The sequence below is a fragment of the Hyaena hyaena genome, unplaced genomic scaffold (genome assembly GCF_003009895.1).
Source record: "Hyaena hyaena isolate Hyena2069 unplaced genomic scaffold, ASM300989v1 scaffold_643, whole genome shotgun sequence".
In the NCBI taxonomy this organism is placed as follows: Eukaryota; Metazoa; Chordata; class Mammalia; order Carnivora; family Hyaenidae; genus Hyaena; species Hyaena hyaena.
The window spans coordinates 687654-709769 of NW_024081277.1; the positions used below are offsets into that span (position 1 = coordinate 687654).

The 22116-nt window shown below is 38.5% G+C and overlaps 1 protein-coding gene across 4 annotated transcripts in view; it reads right to left on the minus strand.

Annotated features, from left to right (window-relative positions):
* The window catches only part of RALGAPA2 (Ral GTPase activating protein catalytic subunit alpha 2), a 330682-nt gene that overhangs the window by 215708 nt on the left and 92858 nt on the right, over positions 1-22116 (minus strand). For all 4 annotated transcript variants that reach the window (XM_039216611.1, XM_039216612.1, XM_039216610.1 and 1 more), the window contains exons 10-13: positions 20352-20579; positions 5952-6119; positions 4748-4885; positions 1558-1706 (exon numbers count right to left, since the gene is read on the minus strand). In XM_039216611.1, coding sequence (XP_039072542.1) covers positions 1558-1706; positions 4748-4885; positions 5952-6119; positions 20352-20579 — 683 coding nt within the window. The remainder of the gene's footprint in view (positions 1-1557; positions 1707-4747; positions 4886-5951; positions 6120-20351; positions 20580-22116) is intronic.

Here is a 22116-nt window from a genome sequence, read left to right on the forward strand (position 1 = left end):
TGCTAGGAAAACAGGTCACACTTCTTTCTATGTTCTACTGACTATTTTTTGGTATTTTTATCTATTTCTATAAATTGGGGTTTTTTAAATACTTTAACCTTGAAATTTCTGAATTGTTAAAGATCAGAGAAGAATTGCTTAATTTTGTCTCAGAAATTTCCACCAAAAAAAGATTATCAAGAGTATCAAAATACTACTGGTACTAAGATATAATAAACTCATAGTTTTCAAAGAAAAAACCCCCATCAAAAATACTATTGCTGTAACTGTGCTATCGAGGAGCAGATGGTTCTGTTGAAAGTATACCAGCATTTTTCATTACTCTCAATGCTCTTGACACAGCATTTAACTTTGTTTAAGTCATACTGTTCATCACAGTAGTATTTCCAGCTTTAACAACTGCTTCTTGGTGAACAGTCCTGTGTTTAAAAGTCTGAGAAAGAGGACACTGGAAGTTATGCCTTAAATAATCATTTTGAATCTCGTGGTTTCTGTATTAGTGAACTTTCTGGATGATGGGATTTCTCTAGGCCCACCCTTCCCTCACCTGAGAAAGGAAAAGACTGGACTCCACAGCCCCAAATGCCCCTGCCAGCTCAGTCTCCTTTCTATGCTGTCCACCAACAGCACAGAGCTTTCTGAATTCCCCCTGGCACTGACTCAACGACATCTAGAAAAAGCATCACACAGGCTTGGTCATAGGACCCCACTTGAGGATTTCCATGAAAGAAGTGGGCACCAGTGCTGGTTTACAGTGGCCTCCGTGGACTCAGCACAGAGGCCAAAGGTCACTGACGGTAAGGCTGACAACAGCCAGGCTGCTCCTGGGCAGGGCTGGAGGGGAGGAACACTCAAAGGGCAGGTTGGAGAGGCATTTTACAACCAGAACTAAGAGACAAGAAGAAAAGGGAGTACAAAGTGGCTTTGAAAATCCCTCCTCAGCTGGGGTGATACATTCACTGTGGGACAAGGGCCTGGGAAAAACCCAAGGCACTGTTTGCTTTTAGGGGACATTATAAAGACACAGACACCAAACAAAAACAAAGGATGAAAATGAAAACACTTCACATAAGCACATTTTCTATATTTCTGACTGCACTATTTATTTAGTCATTCTGACAATTTGTCATTTAAAATAATTGTTTTTCCAAAGTGAATTTAAAACTTCAAATTTGAAGCAATAAAAATAAGTTAACAACATTTCAGAGCAATTAACAACCTTTCCTAGGCTTACAAAAAATATTTTTATAGAACACCAGTTATACTGTTTCTCCACAAAACAGTCTGATGACAGTTTAAAATGGAAAAATCTACTATTAAGTAATATGACTACTTTTAATTCAGGAATATTTTTAAAACCAATCATAAAAGTAAAGAAACTATCAGAGTACTGGATACTTACCTTCTTCATGATTCACAGAAACTATTACAAAACACAGACTATCATCTTATTGTTAATTTTGTAAAGCCATTTAATAAATGGAGGCCTTAATAGTTTAATTATATGTTGAAAAACAAAAACATATGTTTTACAATATTAATTTGAAATAAACTTACCATGTCTTTTTATTCATTGTAAGCTCCATTATCATGCGCCGAAAAATAATCAAAACAGCTTTACAAGCATCAACTTGTTCTTTCAAGAGCATGGGAACCTCAGCACATGGTTCCAGCAAAAACACATTTGCAGCATTTGTCAAAAATACCTTGAAATCAACAAATTTTACATTAAAAAGTGTAATTAAACATATATATCTGAACAAATTTTCCTTAAAGTTAATGATATTAATTTTCCTCTACCAATGAGTCACCTTTGAGTTATTTCAATTAAGGCAAGTGGTGCCAACACATACTCAAGATTTTTTTAAAATGTTTCTCTTAGAATCACTTAAACAACTGAGACCCCTGAAAGACCTTTCCTTAGAAAAAAATTGTTAATGCATTTTAACACTGCAACTTTAGAAAATGTATGAATCAGAAAAGGTTTTGAAAACTTCTTTTTGACATTCCCGTACAGGAAAAGGGGGAAAAGACAAGGTAGGATCCCTGCTCTGGGTCAGACATTTGGGGGTGGAGAAGGGGGACAGGAAGATGAGCAGTGGTTGGCCAGTGGCTGGAGAAAAACATCTGATTATTATTGGACCTCCCAGAACATGAACTCTGCTGGCAGGAAGCGTGGCCAGCAGCATCCAACAGAGGTGCAGGCCTCCAGGGGCTTTAGGGAGCCAGGAAACAGCCAAAGTCACATGATTGACACTGCATAGCTTCTCGGTGCATATGTTTTTGATATGAGAACTTAATAAGTAGTAGGATATAAAACCTAAGTGAATTCTTATGATAAAAACAGGTTTTAAAAAATTTAGATTATCAGGCAACCGCTCTATGCTCGGCCTCAGACCTTTAGGATACAAGTTCACTGTCTCCTTCTGTCAGAGGTATTTCAGTGGAAAACTGTGAGAAGCACACATCTAGGCTACTATGTAGTAAGTTACTGCTTAGGGGCACTACAGTAAAATAACACTGTGTTACCATTGACACAGATGACACCAGTGACCCCTCAATGTAGGAGATTCTGAATTGTCAGTCTGGTATTGAGGGCGGATGTGCACCATCTATCTAGATACTATGCTTTTTAAATCTCCTTTGTATTCAACATTATAAACTCAGAGGATCTGGGAACAGAGCTTCTCTGGCTCACCTGTAGATGAAACGCATTAATACAACATCTTAAAATGGATGTACAAACTGACTAGAGAAATTAAAATAAACATGCTCAAAAGTCAAGTGGGTGAACTAAAATGTTGACAGCCTCTAAGATTATCTTATGCAAGATTGGAAAGGTGTCATGGCCCAATTTTCTAGAAAGACTACTAAATAAGCAATATAAGAGTTGATAACAGATGATAACAGCAATTGCAAAGAATTTATTAGTCTTCAAGTGAGAAAAAGGAAAACAAAGAAGCTTTTTGACTAACCAACTATAGTGGTTTCAGTGTAGTTTTAGTGGCTGTATTTTTTGAAATACATCATAGATCCGTTGCAAGACAGATCCTTTTAACTCAATGTATTTGGCTTCTTGATTTGAATTTGAAACTTTGCATATTCCCAAGTAAAAGTAAGGAGTCTTCATATATTATACATTTCAAAATGCCAGCTCCATGAGTATTTCTTACTACCATGTTAATACTGGTTAAGGTAAAAAGAAAGAAAGAAGGGGGACCTAGGTGGCTCAGCTGGTTAAGCATCCAACTTTTAGTTTCAGCTCAGGTCATGATCTCACTTTTCATGAGATCGAGCCCTGTGTTGGGCTCTTTGTCGACAGTACACACCCTGCTTGGGATTCTGTCTCTCCCTCTCGTTCTGCCCCTCCCCTGTTTATACTCTATCTCTCTAAAAAATAAATAAACTTAAAAAAAAAAGGCAAATTAATATGTACAAATAGTACTTGTCAACAGCAACTGCAGAGGAGGAGAATCTTATCAAACCTGCATTTGGCCATTTTTTCCTAACAAAGCAAGTAAAGGAGCAAAATGCTGGATACAAAGAGAACAAAAACAGCTACTATAATCCAAAGTAAACATTTTTGAAAGCTACAGTGCTATGTAGATTTTTATTTCTTGGTTCAGCCAAGTAGATGTAACTTACCCTTTCAAAAAACAAATTAACACTTTTCTGAACCTAGGGAGACACTGGCAGGGGAAGAGCTAATGACAGCAACTGGCAATCTACTCGGAAGACAAGGGCTGACAAGGGACACAGGGCAAGGACTCCTACATGCACTTCTCTGCTGGGGGGCACAGATTATAGCCGACTGGTACCAAAGCTCTTTGAAGCTACTCAAGTAAAATTATCTTGGGTTTTTAAATTAGTTTCAAATTATTTGCTGATTTTTATTGAAAAATAAGAAAACTCGACAGTTACAGTAAACTGCTAATGAACTTGAAAGCAAAAAGGATTCCATTTAAAGCAATCATATCAAGAGACAGATGACAGAAGCAGTCTCACCAAAAACCAGGCAACACGCAAGCCATGCCATGCCATCACCAGACCTCATGCCTGGCCCCTGTGTGGGAGGCCTAACTGGACACACCTCAGAACACAGGGTGGAGGATAAGGTACCAGGGACCAGGGGAGAGAGAGGGACTCTGTTTTCACTTCTACTCCTAACAACCTTCACCCTAGATGGGACCCAAGAGGTAATCTCCTCATCCCCATTTCTGGGAGAGAATCCTGAGGTCTGGGATAAGATTAAGTGATCAGCCAAAGTTGTTCTTTCTAACGTTCCTAAATGGTATTGGTTCTATTTTATATATTCATTCAGATAAGTACCTAAAAATTAGAGCATTTTTCATCATTCTTCATAAATAGGTGATTTTTAAGAAGAATATTCCTTATAAGATTATATAATCATCATGCTTATCTTGCATATTAGAGTCTAGGTGACTAACTACCCATATGTGTTCAGAAGATATTTTTCAGATTGAGATCTCAGCCATTTCATACTCACTGCATAAAACAATCCCTTTCATGAAACTGCAACCCACTTGTAGGTCTTGTTTGACTAGACAAAGATCTGTACAAACTGAAGGTGAGAAATCAGGAAGAAAACTCAGAAAAAGAACTTAAGAGTGGTTTACTGAGAGATGGATAAAGATATCATCACACTTTATATGTCATTATCGCAATAAACAAAATGTTCAGATGGACTCCAACTGGGGGCCTTTATTGTCTCCAGCCAGCTGCATACCTGAAGCATAGCCTGGGCCCCGGCTTTTACATTCTTATTTTCCTCTTCTGTCACACAGCCTCTGCTCACCGCACTCGTGAAGGAGTATGTTCGTCCCCAACTGGAAGAGCGCTTATGACGGGAACTTTCCGACGAGGTCTTCAGAAGATAAAAATCAGTTAACAGAAGGGGAAGAAGTACATGTTTGCATATTTAATTCCTACACTCACCAAAATTCATGAAAATGTAGGTTTTAGTAGGGTGAGATTTTTTTTCCATTTTGTTCACCACCTCCAGTACCTAAAATAGTGCCTAGTATTTAGTATATGCTGATTAAACAAAGGTCCAATGACTGAATGAGCCTGTAACACAGACCTTTAAAATGTATGATAAATTCCATTTATCTATTCATTTTGACCTTGTGATTAGTTATTAAAATGATTTCACCAATATTGAAAAATCAAAATTATGGAATTAATATAGACATTTAAAAGTGATATGTCTTTGGCCACAAATATTTTTAAATGTTTGTTGTTAATGCCTGCAACAAACCCCCACTTTAGACATAATCATCAGATTAGATTTCAAAATAGCATGCCAGAAATATAAATATGACTTTAAGTTTCTTTTGTGTCTCAGGAAGAGGTCCCACTGTGTCATTTTAGATTTGTCCAGTGTCTAGCTTTATCTAACCAGCACTGAAAGTTCCATTCTGACAGCATCCACTGTGAGGACAGCACCCAGCCCTGCAGGGAGACTTATTTATGGATGAGACAACACTGGGTTAGTCCTTTCAAGTGAGTAACATCCTAACTACTGTGGAACAGGCCACCACACAAGAAAAGGCGCCCAAACATTGTAAACTGAGTTTCTCAAATGCTATTTATTTAAACACATCAATAGTTAGGCAGTGACATTTTTAGTCTCATATAGAAAGCTGTAAAATACGATGGTTTATAAAACAGCTCTCGAGCAACACTGAATAAGGAAACTGTGATGCACACGTGGACCTAACTTGGGGGTTAGGAGGTGACCGATGATCTTGAATAGAGCACAGAAGCAGCCTCACTGAAACACGTCTTCAGGAATCTCAGCAACTTGAGGGCATCAGCTATGATAAGAGGTCTGCCTTCCTATGTCCTACTGACTGGACCCCTTGACAACCAGGTATACTTTGCTATAATATGTGTATTCCCAACTGAAACAATAGGAGATAACATATTACCTCTTTGCTGTCAGTCTCTAAAAATCCTAATTTCTCAGCATCTTCTTGGGCAACATCCTTTTTATCTGGTTCTTCCATGAAAACAGGTTTGTCCTGAAGAATCCACTTTCGATATACTTGAACTACCTTCCTTGTTACAGCTATGTCACAGGAAGGCAACAGAAATGCCTAAAATAAAAAAAGAGAAGACTCTCTTTAACTCTACACCAGCTCGGGTCACGATAGAGCCACATAACAGACATTTCCAAACATCAACACCAATTTCAGATTTTCCTCTGAAGGTTATGGGGCCAGATAGTTCTGTGCATACCAAACTTGTCTGAGGAAAAAAGGCATTTCCATAATTGGGCCAGAAAAAAACATGAAGCATTTTAAAATTAAGTTCTATATTCTGAATCATTTTTTCACAAAATGACCACCATGCATACCTGCACAGATATTCTAATTGGCTACACAAACACTGTAAAACTGGGACCCTTTCCCAATGGATCAGAAATGGATTACAAGACAAGCATCACACTACTGCAGCAGCTGCAGCCAAGTGTCACCCCTCTTCCCAGCTCCATGTTCAGGGATGCTGTGTTGGTGAAGAGGGAGTATTTACACCAGAGAAGTTGGCAAATGCTACCAATTTAGAGCTTTTTTTTTTTTTACTTTTTTTTTTTGTGTGTCTTTTCCCATTCCTTGTCTTTCCCTTTCTTTTCTTCCTCCCTCCCTCCCATGCTACCTTACCTTACTAAGAGCCAGGTGTTCAACATTCACCAGCACACCAGTGAATACAGACACCAATGTTAACAAGAGCCCCTGGTGACTGGTAGCCTTGTGCACTTTTTATGTGGACTTTTTAACATTAACAAATCTCCATATACATATGCATTAAGAATTTTGATTTAATATAAGATTCAAAAAATATAAACAAAAAGGTAAAGGGGAAATGTATTTTCCTTTTGAGTATCTGCTCTAAGGAATATTTCTGTCTGAGGAGTGAACACAAAGGAAAGGTACTCAATACTACCACAAAGGCTTTCATTCCATAGATGAGGAATTAAAATGAGACCCAGAACACCTGAAATATTTTCCCAGGGTTACAAAGTTAGCTAGCAATGATTCTAGGTCTTGACATGAAGGTTCAGAGATTTGTTTTAATACTGTCCTCAATGTTCATGAAACAGGATCCAATTACAGGCATATTACAATATAACAAAGGTTCACTTAATATATAAATTTCCATAGATGGTGGTTATGTCCAATTCCAGAATAAATGAATCTGTGTTACAACAAGACTGCAACATATCAAAGTAACAAATATTCTGACCTGTATCTCAAGAAAGACCAACAAAGACAGGGGCGCCTGGGTGGCTCAGTTATTTGAGCATCAACTTCAGCTCAGGTCATGATCTTGTGGTCTGTGAGTTCAAGCCCTGCCTTGGGCTCTGTACTGACATCAGAGTCTGGGGCCTGCTTTGGATTCTGTGTCTCCCTCTCTCTCTGCTCCTCCCCTCTCACTCACTGTCTCTTTCTCTCTCAAACATAAACATTAAATTTTTTTAAAAAAAAGAAAGATCAACAAAGACAAGAGAATGACAAAGTACAATAGTGCCCAACTCTAATTTTGTTCCAAAATTTTATTACAAATATTTTCACACATATAAAAAAGTTGAGATACTCTTATAGTGAATGACTATATACCACCTCCTAAATTCTACCATTAGTATTTGCTAGATTTGTTTATCACATATCTGTCAAACCACCCTTATCTTTCCTTCTTTCAATACATTTTCTTTTTGATGCATTTCAAAGAAATCTGCAGACATCAGTTCGTTTCACCCATAAACATTTCAACATGCATATCACTGACTAGAGTTCAAATTTGTTTATGGGGCCTTGGTTAAGATGGTGGAGCAGAAGGGAGACTCCATGCTTGCTTTGTCTCTCAAACACAGCTAGATAAATATCAAATCATTTCGAACACCCAAGAAATTGATCTGAATGTTGAGAGAACAGAGGGAGAAAAGAAAACACATTGTGGGAAACAAGAGCTTCAGAAATTTGATCCTAGGGAAAAACAATCATGGGTGCTACAGAGGGGAGGGAGCCTTGATCTCGGAGAGGAGAGAAAGAGATAGAGAAATAAAGAGAAAACAGTGCCTAGGGGATTGCACAAGAGAAACACTTCCCCAACACCACTGACTGAGAAAACTAGAGCAGCTGATTACTAGCAGCAAGTTTTTACATGCAGCAGAGCTCAAAGTCTGAAGTTTTAGAAATCCACACCACTGCTGGACAAAGCCTGTCAGGCATAGGGATGCTCCTGTGGGAAAGGAGGGCAGAGGCCTGGGAGCAAACAGTGTGGTTTGAGAATCTCCTGGGTCACACTGGAAGAGACAGTTTCCCTTATGGGAGTGCACTTGGGAGAGGCAGCAAGACTCTCAGGGGACAAAAGAGGTGGCAGGTGCCAATGTGCTGCCCCATTCATTAGCATAGGAACCTGCTTGAAACCTTCATGCCAGCTTTCTGCTGGGCTTTCCCATAAACTCTGAGCCACCATGTGATTGTGCAACTGCTTTTCTGGGATTAATCAGCACTAGCCACAGTGTGGTGAGATGCTCCCCTCAGAGGATAAGTGTGGGTCTATGCCACACAAAGTCCCTAAAATTTGGAGTTTTGAAATCCAGTCAGGTGCTGGAGATAAAACAGAGGGGTACCGTGCTGCCTAGCCAACACACACCTCAGACACAGAGAGGATAAAGGCATGATCTGATGGGAGCCAGAGACACAAGAGGGTGATTACTTGCTCTTCAGTGAGGACTTCATAAACAGCAGTAGGTGTAAACTACCTGCTCTGGAACAAGAGATAGGATGACACCATTTTCACCCCTGCCCACCAGCACTGACTGATCTCTGTGAGCAATATAGTACCTCCCATGAAGGCTGGAGCCACTTACACCAAGCCTCACCTCGCTGTGCCCTGTAGGTACATCTTTACTAGGGTAGGTTAGCCTGAGGACCAGTGCAGCAGGCACCTCCCCCAGAAGACCAGCACAAACCCCTTGCATGCATGAAGTCTACTGATCATAGAGTGCTCCAGGATCAGGCTTTTTTTAACAAGCAGACCAAAGCACACCTACCTAAAACATCATAAAGTAGTAGGCTCTAAACATTTCACACTGCAGGCAAGGAGAAAATTCTGCAAAGGACTGACCTGAAGAAAAGAGCAGCCAAAACACAACAATAGAGTGCACACTGTGAAACACTTCCTGAAATGCCAGGCCCTAGAAAATACAGGACCCCTTCTTAATTATAGCCATTATTCTTAGTAACAGAATTATAACAGGATTTCCTAATACACAAAAAAGCCCAATGACCTAGACAAAATGACAAGAACAGAGGCAACCATCCCAAAAGAAAGAATAAGAGGTCATAGCCAGGGATTTAATCAAAACAGATATAAGTAATATGTCTGAACCAGATTTTTAAAACAACAATTATAAGGATACTAGGTGGACTTGAGAAAAGCATAGAAGACACTAGAGAATCCCTTATTGCAGAGATAAAACAACTAAAAACTAGTCAGGCTGAAGTAAAAATGCTGTAAGTGAAATGCAAAACCAACTGGATGAAATGACAAGACAGACAAAGCAGAGGAATGAATCAGTGATACGGAAGATAAGATTATGTAAAATAATAAAGCTGAAAAGAAGAGGAAAAGTACTGGATCACGAATGTAGACTTAGGGAACTCAGCAACTCCATAAAGCATAATAACAATCATATCATAGGAGTCCCAGAGGCGAAGAGAGGAAAATGGGGGCAGAAGGTTTATTTGAGCAAGTTATAGCTGAAAATTTCCCTAATCTGGGGAAGGAAACAGATACTGAAATCTAAGAGACACAGAGAACTCCCACCAAAATCACCAAAAGCTGGCTAACACCAAGACAAGAGAAGAAAAACCAGGTTTACAGCATATCTGTACAGAAACTTGACAGGCCAGAAGGGAGTGGCATGATATTCAATGTGTTGAGTAGGAAAAATATGCAGACAAGAATACTTTAGCCAGCAAAGCTGTCATTCAGAATAGAAGGAGAGATAACGAGTTTCCTACCAAACAAAAACTAAAGGAGTTTGTAACTACTAATATAACAGATGCTCTTTAAGTGAGAAAGGAAGACCAAAAGCAACAAAGCCTAGAAAGGAACAGAGAATATCACCAGAGACACCAACTTTACATGCAAAACAATGGCACTAAATTCATATCTGTCAATAATCACTTTGAATGTAAACGGACTAAATGCTCCAATCAAAAGACATAGGATATCCGAATGGACAAAAACCAGTAACTATCTATATGCTGCCTACAAGACACTCATTTTAGACCTAAAGACACCTGTAGATTGAAAGTGGGGGAATGGGAAACCATCTATCATTCTAAAGGATATTTAAAAAAAGCCAGGGTAGCCATTCTCATATCAGAAAAACTAGATTTTATACCAAAGGCTGTAACAAGAGATGAAGAAGGGCTCTATATCAGAATCATGGAGTCTACCAATGAGAATATCTAACATTTGTATATATCATTCCCCCAACTTGGAATAACCAAAATACATATCAATTAATAGCAAACATAAATAAACTCATTGATAATAATACAATAAAAGTATGGGACTTTAACATCCTACTTAGAGCAATGGACAGGTCATCTAAGCAGAAAACCAACAAGGAAACAATGGCTTTGAATGACACACTGGACCAGATGGACTTAACGGATATATGCAGAGCATTTCATGCTAACAGAGCAGAATACGTATTCTTTTTGAATGCATATGGAACACTCTCCAGAATAGATCGCATACTGGGTCACATATAAGCCCTCAGCAAGTACAAAAAGACTGAGATCACGCCATGCTTATTTTCAGATCACAACACTATTAAACTTAAAGTCAACCACAAGAAAAAAATGTGGAAAGAACACGAATACATGGAAGTTAAAGAAAATCCACTAAAGAATGAACTAGTTAACCAAGACATTAAGGAAAAAAATTTTTAAAACACATGGTAGCTAATGAAAATGAAAATCCAACAGTCCAAAAGCTTTGGTATGTAGCAAAGGCAGTCCTAACAGGGAAGTCTATTGCAATATAGGCCTACCTCAAGAAACAAGAAAAGTCTCAAATATACAACTTAACCTTACACCTAAATGAGCTAGGAAAGGAAAAGCAAATAAAACCTAAAGCCAGCAGAAGAATAGAAATAATAAAGATTAGAGTGAAAACAAATGATGTCCACTATCACGATTATTACTTAACATAGTACTGGTAGTCCTAGGTTCAGCAGTCAGATAACACAAAGAAATAAAAGGCAACCAAATCGGCAAGGAAGAAGTAAAACCTTCACTCTTAGAAGAGGACCTGATACTCTATGGAGAAAACTTGAAAGACTCCACCAAAAAATTGCTAGAACTTATACACGAATTCTGCAAAGTCACAGGATATAAAATCGGCCTATAGAAATCTGTTGCAATTCTATACACCAATAATGAAGCAGCAAAAAGAGAAATCAAGGAATCGATTCTATTTACAATTGCACCAAAACCAACAAGATACCTAGTAGTAAACCTAGCCAAAGAGGTAAAACATCTGTACTCTATAGAACACTTACGAAGGAAATTGAAGAGGATACAAAGAAATGGAAAAGTATTCCATGCTCATGAATTGGAAGAATACTGTTCAAATGGAACTATCCAAAGTAATCTACACATTTAATGTAATCCCCATCAAAATGCCACCCGCATTTTTCACAGAGCTAAAACAAACAATCCTAAAATTTGTACAGAACCACAAAAGATCCTAAATAGTCAAAGCAACCTTCAAAAAGAAAAGCAAAACTGGAGGCACCATACTTCTAGACTTTAAGCTATAATAAACAGCTATAGTCATCAAGACAGTCTGGTTCATGCACAAAAAAAGACACAAAAGACCAATGGAATAGAACAGAAAACCCAGAAATAGACCCACAACTATACGGCCAACTAATCCTCAACAAAGAAGGAAATGAATATCCAATGGAAAAAAGACAGTCTCTTCAACAAACGGTGTTGGTACGACTGGACATTTTTCCAAAGAAGATATAAAGATAGCTATCAGAAACATGAAAAGATGTTCAACATCACTCATCATCAGGGAAATACAAATCAAAACTATGATGAGATACCACCTCACACCTGTAAGAATGGATATAATTAACAACAGATGTTACACTATTGGTGGAAATGCAAACTGGTGCAGCCACTCTGGAAAACAGTATGAAGGTTCTTCAAAAAGCTAAAAATAGAATTACCCTATGACTCAGCAATTGCACTACTAGGTGTTTACCTAAAAGATACAGAAATACAGATTCGAAGGGACACAGGGACACATACACCCTGGTGTTTATAGTAGCCTTATCAACAATAGCCAAAATATGGAAAGAGCCCAAATGTACATCAGCTATGAATGTGGTATATGTGGTATATATGAGTTGGTGTGTGTGTGTGTATAGTGTGTACATATATATGAAATCTTCATATATATATAAAAGATGTGGTGTGTGTGTGTGTATATAATGTGTGTATATACAGAAAGTGTGTGTGTGTGTGTGTGTGTATATATATATCTATATATCTATATATATATATATACCTATATATATACCTATATATACCTATATATATATATACCTATATATACCTATATATATATATACCTATATATATATACACACACACACACACACACACACACTGTATACAAACACACACACATCTTTTATATATATATGAAGATTTCATTCATATAGACACAAAAATATATATAAAGACAAATACTGTATGATTTTATTTACATGTGCAATTTAAGAAACAAAATATATGAACATAAAGGAAGGAAAAAAGAGAAGAGAGGGAAGCAGAACAAACTGAAGGTTGATGAAGGGAGGTGGGTGGCGGATGGGCTAAATGGGTGATGGGTATTAAGGAGGACACTTGTTGGGATGAACACTGGGTGTTGTATGTAAGTGATGAATCACTAAATTCTATGCCTGAAACCAATTTTACCATATATGTTAACTAACTGAATTTAAACATGGAGCATCAGGCTGGCTCATTTGGTTAACTAACTGAATTTAAATAAAAACTTGGAAAGAAAAAAATTTGTTTATGGTACTTTAAGTAAAAGTTATAAATAACATAAAGTCTGACTCTTAAGTGGACCATGTGATGAGTTTTGACAAATGTAGACAACTATGTAACCCAAATCCAAAATCAAAGTATACCATGTTACCCTCTTCCCAAGAAGCAAACAGAAATTTCCTCTGGTGAAAAATAAAATCAGGGGAGCATGAGTGGCTCAGTCAGTTGAGTGTCTGATTCTTGATTTCAGTTCAGGTCATGATCCCAGGGTTGTGGAATCAAGCCCCATGCTGGGCTCTGTGAGAAGCATGAAGCCTGCTTAAGGTTCTCTCTCTCTCTCTCTCTCTCTCTCTCTCTCTCTCTCCCTCCCTCCCTCCTTCCCTCCCTCTGCCCTTCTCCCCTGCTCATGCTCTCACTCTCTCTATAATAAAAATTTTTTTAAAAATAAAGTAAAATCATAGTAAAACCCAAATTATTTGTGCAGTCTGGCTCATATAATATGTAGGCTATTAACTTAAAAAATCTTATTAACTCTCTGCCCCTCTCCCCTGCTCACACGGTCACTCTCTCTCTCTCAAAAAAAAAAAAAAAATTAAATAAAATAAGATAAAATCATAGTAAAACCCAAATTGTTTGTGCAGTCTGGTTCATATAATATGTAGCCTATTAACTTAAAAATCCATAATAAAACCACAATAAAAACAGACAATACTTTAAACACACAGAAGGTTAGGAAAAAGAGAGTTTCAAAAAGAAGTGTAAATGGAATTGAAAAATAAAATAACCATTATTTAAACCTCAGTGCATATGAGTTGACACCAGAATGGACATGGCTGAAAACTGGATAAAGTATCAGAAGAAAAGCAAAATGAAACATGGTGAGACAAAAGATGGTTAACTCAGAAGGGAAGGGGAGAGAGAGAACACAATGAAAAGGTTATCCTATGCATGGCTGCTGATCCAGAAGGAAAGACTGGCAAAAGGAAAGATCGGCAGAAAATATTGAGGAAAGAAAAACTGTGGGGCACCTGGGTGGCTCAGTTAGTTAAGTGTTTGACTTCGGCTCAGGTCATGATCTCACGGTTTGTGAGTTTGAGCCCCATGTCGGGCTCTGTGCTGATGGCTCAGAGCCTGGAGCCTGCTTCAGATTCTATGTCTCGCTTTCTCTCTGCCCCTCCATTGCTTGTGCTCTCTTTCTCTCAAAAAGAAATATTTTTTTAAAAAAAGCATTCCTAGCGATCAAGAGAAAAAATTCTTATGGATGAAAGATTCAATCAAAGGAACAGAAAGATTCAATCAAAGGAACATAATATTTCTGAATCTGCATTGAGACTAATAATTTTGCCTCAAATATATTTATAATATATAGCAAATACTGACAGACTTTGAAGAAAAAAATAGACCAATCCACAGAGCAGAGTATTCTCAGTAACTTGAGAAGAGTAGACAAAAAAATGATAGAGGAGAGTGGAATACATGCTTCCTACCTTCTTGTTATATCCTCCATGTCTCAACCTCTCATAGTTTTCATCGTTGTCTCTCTGAAGGACACTCAGGATTATTTCTTCAGATCTGTCATCCCATTTATTCTGTCCTCACCTGTATTTAATCGGCTATTAAACTTACCACAATTTGAGGTTCTCCTTTGCTATTTCAATTATTACTTTTTTTTCCATTTTTAGAATTCTATCTTCTTATTCAAATATGCTTAGTCATCTGTTAAAATTTATTATTCCCCAGAATAATTTTCAAGCTTGCCTTTTATTGCTTTAAGCATGTTGAAGGTATTCATACTGGAAATTCTAAAAAAGTTGACTTGCACACTCCTAACTGGAAGAAAGAGTGACCTGAAATTATTATATCCAGCTAAACTGCTGTTCATGAGGAAAGGAAAAGGAAAACATTCTTCATCATAAAAGACACTCAGAGAATAGAGACTTAAGACACCTTGAAAACACCCACTCAGCGACAAAAGAAGGCCATCCAAGAAGTCAACCAAAGCAAGTATTTTAGGACTGAGGATAGCAGGAGGAAAGAGTCTATCTAAATTCAGAATTAAGACTGAACAACTCTGCACGTTAGGATTCCCAAACTGACTGCAAATAATGGTAAATTTATGCTATAAGTTTATAATAGAACAAAATAAATAGGGAAAAGAGGCTGAAGAAAATACAAGGTTGACAATTTCGTCCTATTTCTAGAGAAATCTATCATGGTGTAAATCTAAAATTATACCACGGGGCTAAGAAAGTGATTCCAACACCTTAAAGGAATTATAATCTTTTCATTATGGACAAACCTTTTAGTAATTAATATTTCTTGTCATAAAGGAATGTTTATTTGAATTTCAACAATTCTTTCCATTTCATCTTACTTATTCTTCTGTTAAATACAAATAAAATTCAGAGCTCTTCATTAAAAATGCATTAGAGAATAATTAAGAATTAAAGATGCCATTGTCATAAAGTTCTCTGTCAGTCCCTTACTCCTACCCCAGCACTTCTGCATACTCCCTCTTGCATCTGCCTTCACCTCAGTCAACCTCTGTCTGGTTTTATCTCTACCTGTCTCTGTCCATGGTTGGCTGCCTGCCTGTCCACCTATACCTGCCTGCCAAATTCTCTGTCTGCTTATCTATCTGTACCTACGCACCTGTCCATCTACACCTCCTTGCTCACCTCCATCTGCCAGCTGGCCTGTCTACACCCACTTGTCTGCTCTTCTATGCCTGCCTGTCAGTTCTTCTGTCTGTGCATCAGACTGTTCTCTGGGTGTTTATACCCTGCCTAACCCACCTCTTCGCTGCCAGTCTCTTATCTGCTTATCTAGCTAACCAGGCCAGTAGCCAAATATAAACATAGAAACACCTGGAATGATGCTCTTCTTAAATTGATAGTGATTAGTTACTGGTAATATTTTGAGTGATTTTCTTCAGCCTGTGTTTATCTAGTGAACATTCACTTTTTTAAAAAGTTGTTCTTTAAAACAAAACTAACAGCAAACAAAACAACCGAATCAACAAATGACCTTTAGAGCAATGCTTTGAACTTTTTAGACCCATAACCTAAGTAAGCCATTTTACAGAAGGATATACGCATTTGTATATAGTATATACAAAAATAAATTTTTCTGTAGAAGTTTTACAGAGAAATACTAATCCTTACAACTTGCAGCACACTCTGAAACATTTTGGTCTATTCTAATTTATTCTATTCCATTATTTTAAAAAATATCAGGTTTTGATAAGTCAATTTCATGACCTACAAATGGTCACAAAAGGCAGTCTGAAAAACACCAGTAACAAGACAAATTTCCAGCGGAGTGACCCCAAGACCAGAACTGCCCTACCTGAAGCCTCTGACACTCACCACTAGCCTGCCTGCTGGGAGTAGCACTAAACTGAGGCTGAATCTCAATCTCATCTATACTCAGTTACCACCTATTTCCACTGCCTGCAACCACTGAACCATCCAGTACAAGGAGACTGGTATGGTGAGCCTCTCTGTCCCCATGGCTCCTCATCATCATTTATTTCCAGGCCACACATTTGGACATCTCGTCTTCTGCCACCATGTACTGTTTTCTGGAGTACATACACACATATTACCTCCACATGAGAACATGCACTTCCTGAACGTACATTTTAAACTTTAATACCCTTTAGGCTTAAATATTTATCTCTGAATACTTTAAAAGTGAAAAAGAAATCACTATGAAAAAAGTCACGTTTTGCCATTCATAAGAAAAATTCATCATTGACCACAAGAGGGCAATAGAATACAATGTTAAAGCTCATGCCCCTACAAATGTCTCTACTCTATTTTAAAATGTGCAACATTCTTATTTTAAATTTCATATATATGCTTTCAAATTAGATTTGATGAAGAATAATTATAAAATTTTAAGAAAATATTTTTTGACTTCGTGGCACAAAGATGTCTCAGAAGTTCAGTCATAAGTAGTCTGCAGTTACCCACCAGACCCAAGCTACTTCAGAACAGAATTTAGATTGGACTTAGGACTTAAATGGAATTCTGAATTTGAACCACGCTCTTGCCAGGGGTGAAATGCCAATAATGGAGACAGACAATGGATATCATACACAACTTACATAATAAAGGTAAAATCACATCAATTTAGCATGTATCTCTTATGCAAAATTTAAAAGCTTTGTCAATAATACCTAGCCTTAAAATAAGCACTGGCTTCCAAGAGTTCAAACATTGCTACAGATTGGGGTCTGCTAACTATGACCTATCATCCAAATTCAGCCCACCACATGATTTTCATAAATAAAGGTCTTTGGGAACATAGTCATGTTTATTTGTTACTTGTTGTCCATGGCTGCTTTCTCACTACGAAGGCAGAGCTGAGTAGCTACAACAGAGCCCACGTGATCAATAAAGCCTGAAATATTATCATCTCGTCCTGTACTATATAAAGTATATGATCTCTATTCTCAATTACATGCCTTCTGCGACCTTGATGATTTGAACTCAAATTAAAGTGTTACCAAGTACCTTCCATGAGTACAACAGGAACACAACAGGGCAACATTAATGGAGGAAATAGGGTAGATTTTTAAATCATGGGCTATATTATGATCAAAGAAAGTTTGGGGTACATGTGCCCCTATGCATCAGCACTCCTGTATCCCTTGGGTAAATTCCTAGCAGTGCTATTGCTGGGTCATAGGGGAGCACTTTCAACAATAGCTAAAACATGGAAAGAGCCTAAGTGTCCATCAACAGATGAATGGATCAAGAAGATGTGGTTTATCTATACGATGGAATACTACATGGCAATGAGAAACAATGAAATCTGGCCATGTGTAGCAACATGGATGGACCTTGAGGGTGTTACGCTGAGCGAAATAAGTCAGGCAGAGGAGGACAGATACCATATGTTTGCACGTATAGGAGGATTAGGAGGAACTTAATGGAGGACCGTGGGGGAGAAGAAGGAGGGGAAAATAGTGGGGGAGGGGGAGAGAGGCAAACCAATGCTGAGAACAAACTGAGGACTGATGGGGGTGGGGGGAGGGAAAGAGGGGTGATGGGCATGGAGGAGGGCACTTGTGGGGATGAGCACTGGGTGTTATATGGAAACCAACCTTACAATAAACTATTAAAAAAAAAAGAAACACCAACTATATATCTTACAATAATGTAATTTAATTTTCTTAATGTTTTAGGTAAAATTTCTTCTCTGTATATTATCGAAGTTCCTTGATAAACAAATCTCTGTCTTAATATATTTGGTCTCAGTATCAAGACATAACAAATTTCCTTATTCAATAAATACTCAGAGGATCGAATAAAAAAAAAAAAGAATGTTTTGGCAGCATGATGTGCACAGTAGGTTAGAAAGGGAGGACACAGCAGGTGTGGGGTCCAAGGAGCATGCTGGTCAAAGGAAAAGGAGGGACCGGGAGTGAGAAAGCCCCCTGCATGACCTGCCCAGGGACAGTTCACAGGAGTCGGAGTCGAGGAGCCCCAGAGGGCTAAAACTGCACACGTGAACATGAGCCTGTTAAAGAAGCAGTCAAGTCAGGAGGAGAAGCTGATGTTAGGGAAGGGAGTAAGCTTTGGCCTCATTGTCATTAAGACACCACTTAGAATATTAGATAACAAGTGGGCATTTTAAAAGCAAACAAATGTGGAAATAAGAAGCTCTGGACAAAAGGCTTGAGTGGGAGTCTCGTGTCACTGTTGAAGGCCCTAAAGAGGCAAGGGTGGACTGACAGATGAAGAAGCTTAAGCCCAGAACCTTGGATGACTCTTGGAATTTGGGGTCAAAAAACGGGGAGGGGACAAGAAATGAAGATACAGGGAGTGAGAGGAACCAAAGCAGTGCTGAGCCACAGAACCAGAAAAGTATTTTATAAGGGGAATTTTCACTGCAGCTTAAACTAATATTTTCTTAAGTCAAAAATTTTTATTCATTAAATTTCAAAATATGTTAAGACCTCTAGATTGCCATGGACTATGCTGGGACTTTCATTCTTGGTTGATTTTTCTTTAATGAAAGTCTCAGACGTGAAAGGGGTTAATCACTATCTAGAAGTCTCACCCCTCCACAAAAAGCTCTTCATGGTGCAGATGCATCATTCATATGTGTGTACACAATTCCTCCTCCCCGCCAGTAACGTGTCTCTGCCATTCAAGGGTCTCAGCCTCTGTGCGGCTGCATGGACTAAACAGTTATCCCCCTATCACATGCACATGCCCACAAAAGAGCCAGGCTCTGTTTCCCGGGCACTGGTACCAAGGTGCAGGGGGCCAGTAGCTCCACCCCACACTACAGAGCTGTTATTTGCTCCACTACACGGCAGGTTCTGCTTCCTCTGTCAGAGTTTCTCCACAGCAGCACTAATGACATTTGGCGCCAGATGTTCTTTGTCATGGGGTAGCAGGGGCCCTGTCCTGTGCTGGTAGGATGTTTAAAAACATCGCTTGCTACTACCCACTAGATGCCAGTAGCACCACCCCCTCCCCAGTTGTGACAACCAAAAATGTCTCCAGATAGCACCCAATGCCCCCTGGGAGGGGGGCAGAGCTAGCCCCAGTGTCACTCAGGGCTGCTAATCATTGTCTGGCCTCTGATCTTTGCTATTTTCTTCCTCACCTGCACCTACTTTGTCGTTTGCATTTCTCCTATCTCACTCACCACAGTGTCCACCATAGGTGTGCTATGTCAGCATCGTGGCCTCAGCCTTTTCTTTCCTCTTTTATTCCCCTCCCCACCCAGCTTTTTTCTCTGATGTCATAAATATTTTTATCATATTTCTACTATACACATGTCACACATATTTGTAGGGAAAGTACATGTGCTTGCAGAAACCTCCAGAGAGCTCCCTCAGACCCTGGGGACACCACCAGCCTGGGCTCTTCTTTGTGATGTTCATTTGTTGCTGAGTATTCAGCAAGGGCTTTCTTCTCACCTACCACTGGGTTTATGGGAACATGAGGGTATTTGTGGGATGATTTGTTCATACACAGAATTTTCTCTCTACGTGTAGGAATTTTACTAAAACAAAATTTTTTTAAAATCCTAAAGGAAAAAAATTGCAACACTCCACATGACAAATTGAAAGTGGGATTAGAAGGATCATTATTCAGTCCTGTAATGTAGCCCAAAACATCCATGGTATTTCTTGCAGTAATATGAGCAAAAGAACAAGAACAAAATTCTTCAGTTTCATGAACTTATACCACACACACATGCACGCACACTAACCTGGCGGAAGACCTCATTCACAAAGTTGACATAGCCTCGCGTTGACAGGAGAATCCGCTGCACCATCTCATACACTGTGCGGTGCTCTTCTTCAATGCTACAAAGGCTGGAGTTACTGAGTCTTCGATCAGACAAAGTGCTGCTGTTGGAATGGTTTCTGTCCTGCTCTGCAGGCCCACCACCATCCATCTCTGGTGCTCTATCTTGTCCTGCACCACCACCAACAGTCTGGAAGAAAGTCATTACCACTTCTGAGAGAGCCTTTTCAACCTTCAAGAACACCCAGTGAACCTGAAGGCTTGATTTATTTAAAGAACTCTGGTTACCATCAGTTTGACGGCAAGCTGGACACCAGCACTGCCCAAAGCACAAGGGGTTCCAGGCCCTGCACTTACCAATTTTCCAATTCACCAACTAACCCCTCCCCAACTCAGTTATTTTAAGAGGAAAGCTACTAAATTATTGCAAGGAAGTGAGGCTGTGAAATTTTAGCTACCTAAAAACTTTAACTTATATTTGTAAAATCACAGAACAAATTGTGTCAATGAATTTATACTGTGATCACCTCTGGTCTCTCAATTCAGCATGTACTGTATGGTCACAGAGATTTCTAAGTTGAGTGGATTTTTTTGCAGCCACAATTTTGGAAAGCATCATTTGATTCATAAGATTAAATGATACCTGATGGAGGAGTGTCAAGATCTTCAGAGGGTATTTTATGACAAGAATCTTGATCTGAGTTTTATATTCAGAATCTTAGACTGAACTTAACTGAAATATTTACAAAACTTTAAAATTTAGAAGCCTTTATGAGCACAAAGAAATAAAATAATTCATGCAATGACTCACAAAGTTTAATGTTGATTTCTCATCTCCCCATAGAACTAAACGTTTCCCCCAAATAAAATACATATATACTATTGCTTCATTTTTGCAAATTCCACTATTATTTTTAAGTGTCAAAAATGTATAAGACAAATACCACTAAACTTCTACCCACTGTGAATATTTTTTACAAAAAGTGATAACATATGAGTAGTACAAAATAGTAATTTCAGTAACTACCAAGGACAGTTTGAAAGCAGATATCCAAATAGCAATCTCTAGGGAAAATTAATGGAAGATTAAATGTATAACAATTTTTCTCTTCATGCCATAGCTATGAAGTCTGTATGGCTTATCAAAGGCACTGTCATACTGTGAGATGAGCTCTCCTATAGAAATTATTTCATCCTTTTGATGCATCAACTACCTTCTATAGAAAAATACAATTTTACTCATTTTTTTGGTTTACAAATAGTTTATTGTCAAGTTGGTTTCCATATAACACCCATTGCTCATCCCCGCAAGTGCCCTCCTCCATGCCCATCTCCCCCCTCCTCCCCCACACCCATGAGTCCTCAGTTTGTTCTCAGCATTCAAGAGTCTCTCATGGTTTGCCTCTCTCCCTTTCTCCCACCATTTTTACTGATATATGTATATAATCTATAGATAAAAGGTTGGATTAAGTCTAGTGTCTCTTGTGGCTCAATAACCCGTGACTTTTTGATCAATAACCCCCATCTTCCACATAGGTCAAAAAAGAAGGAAGAAACCTCATGTACTTATACACATGCGCAACAAATTAAAAATGGCCACTAATCTGATCTACACGGGCTGTGTGACTGTTAACCAGTGGAACAGGGTGGAAGAGACCTGTGCCAGTTTCAGGCCCAGGTCTAAAAGGCTGACAGTTACCACTGCCCATCTCTTGAAACATTTGCTT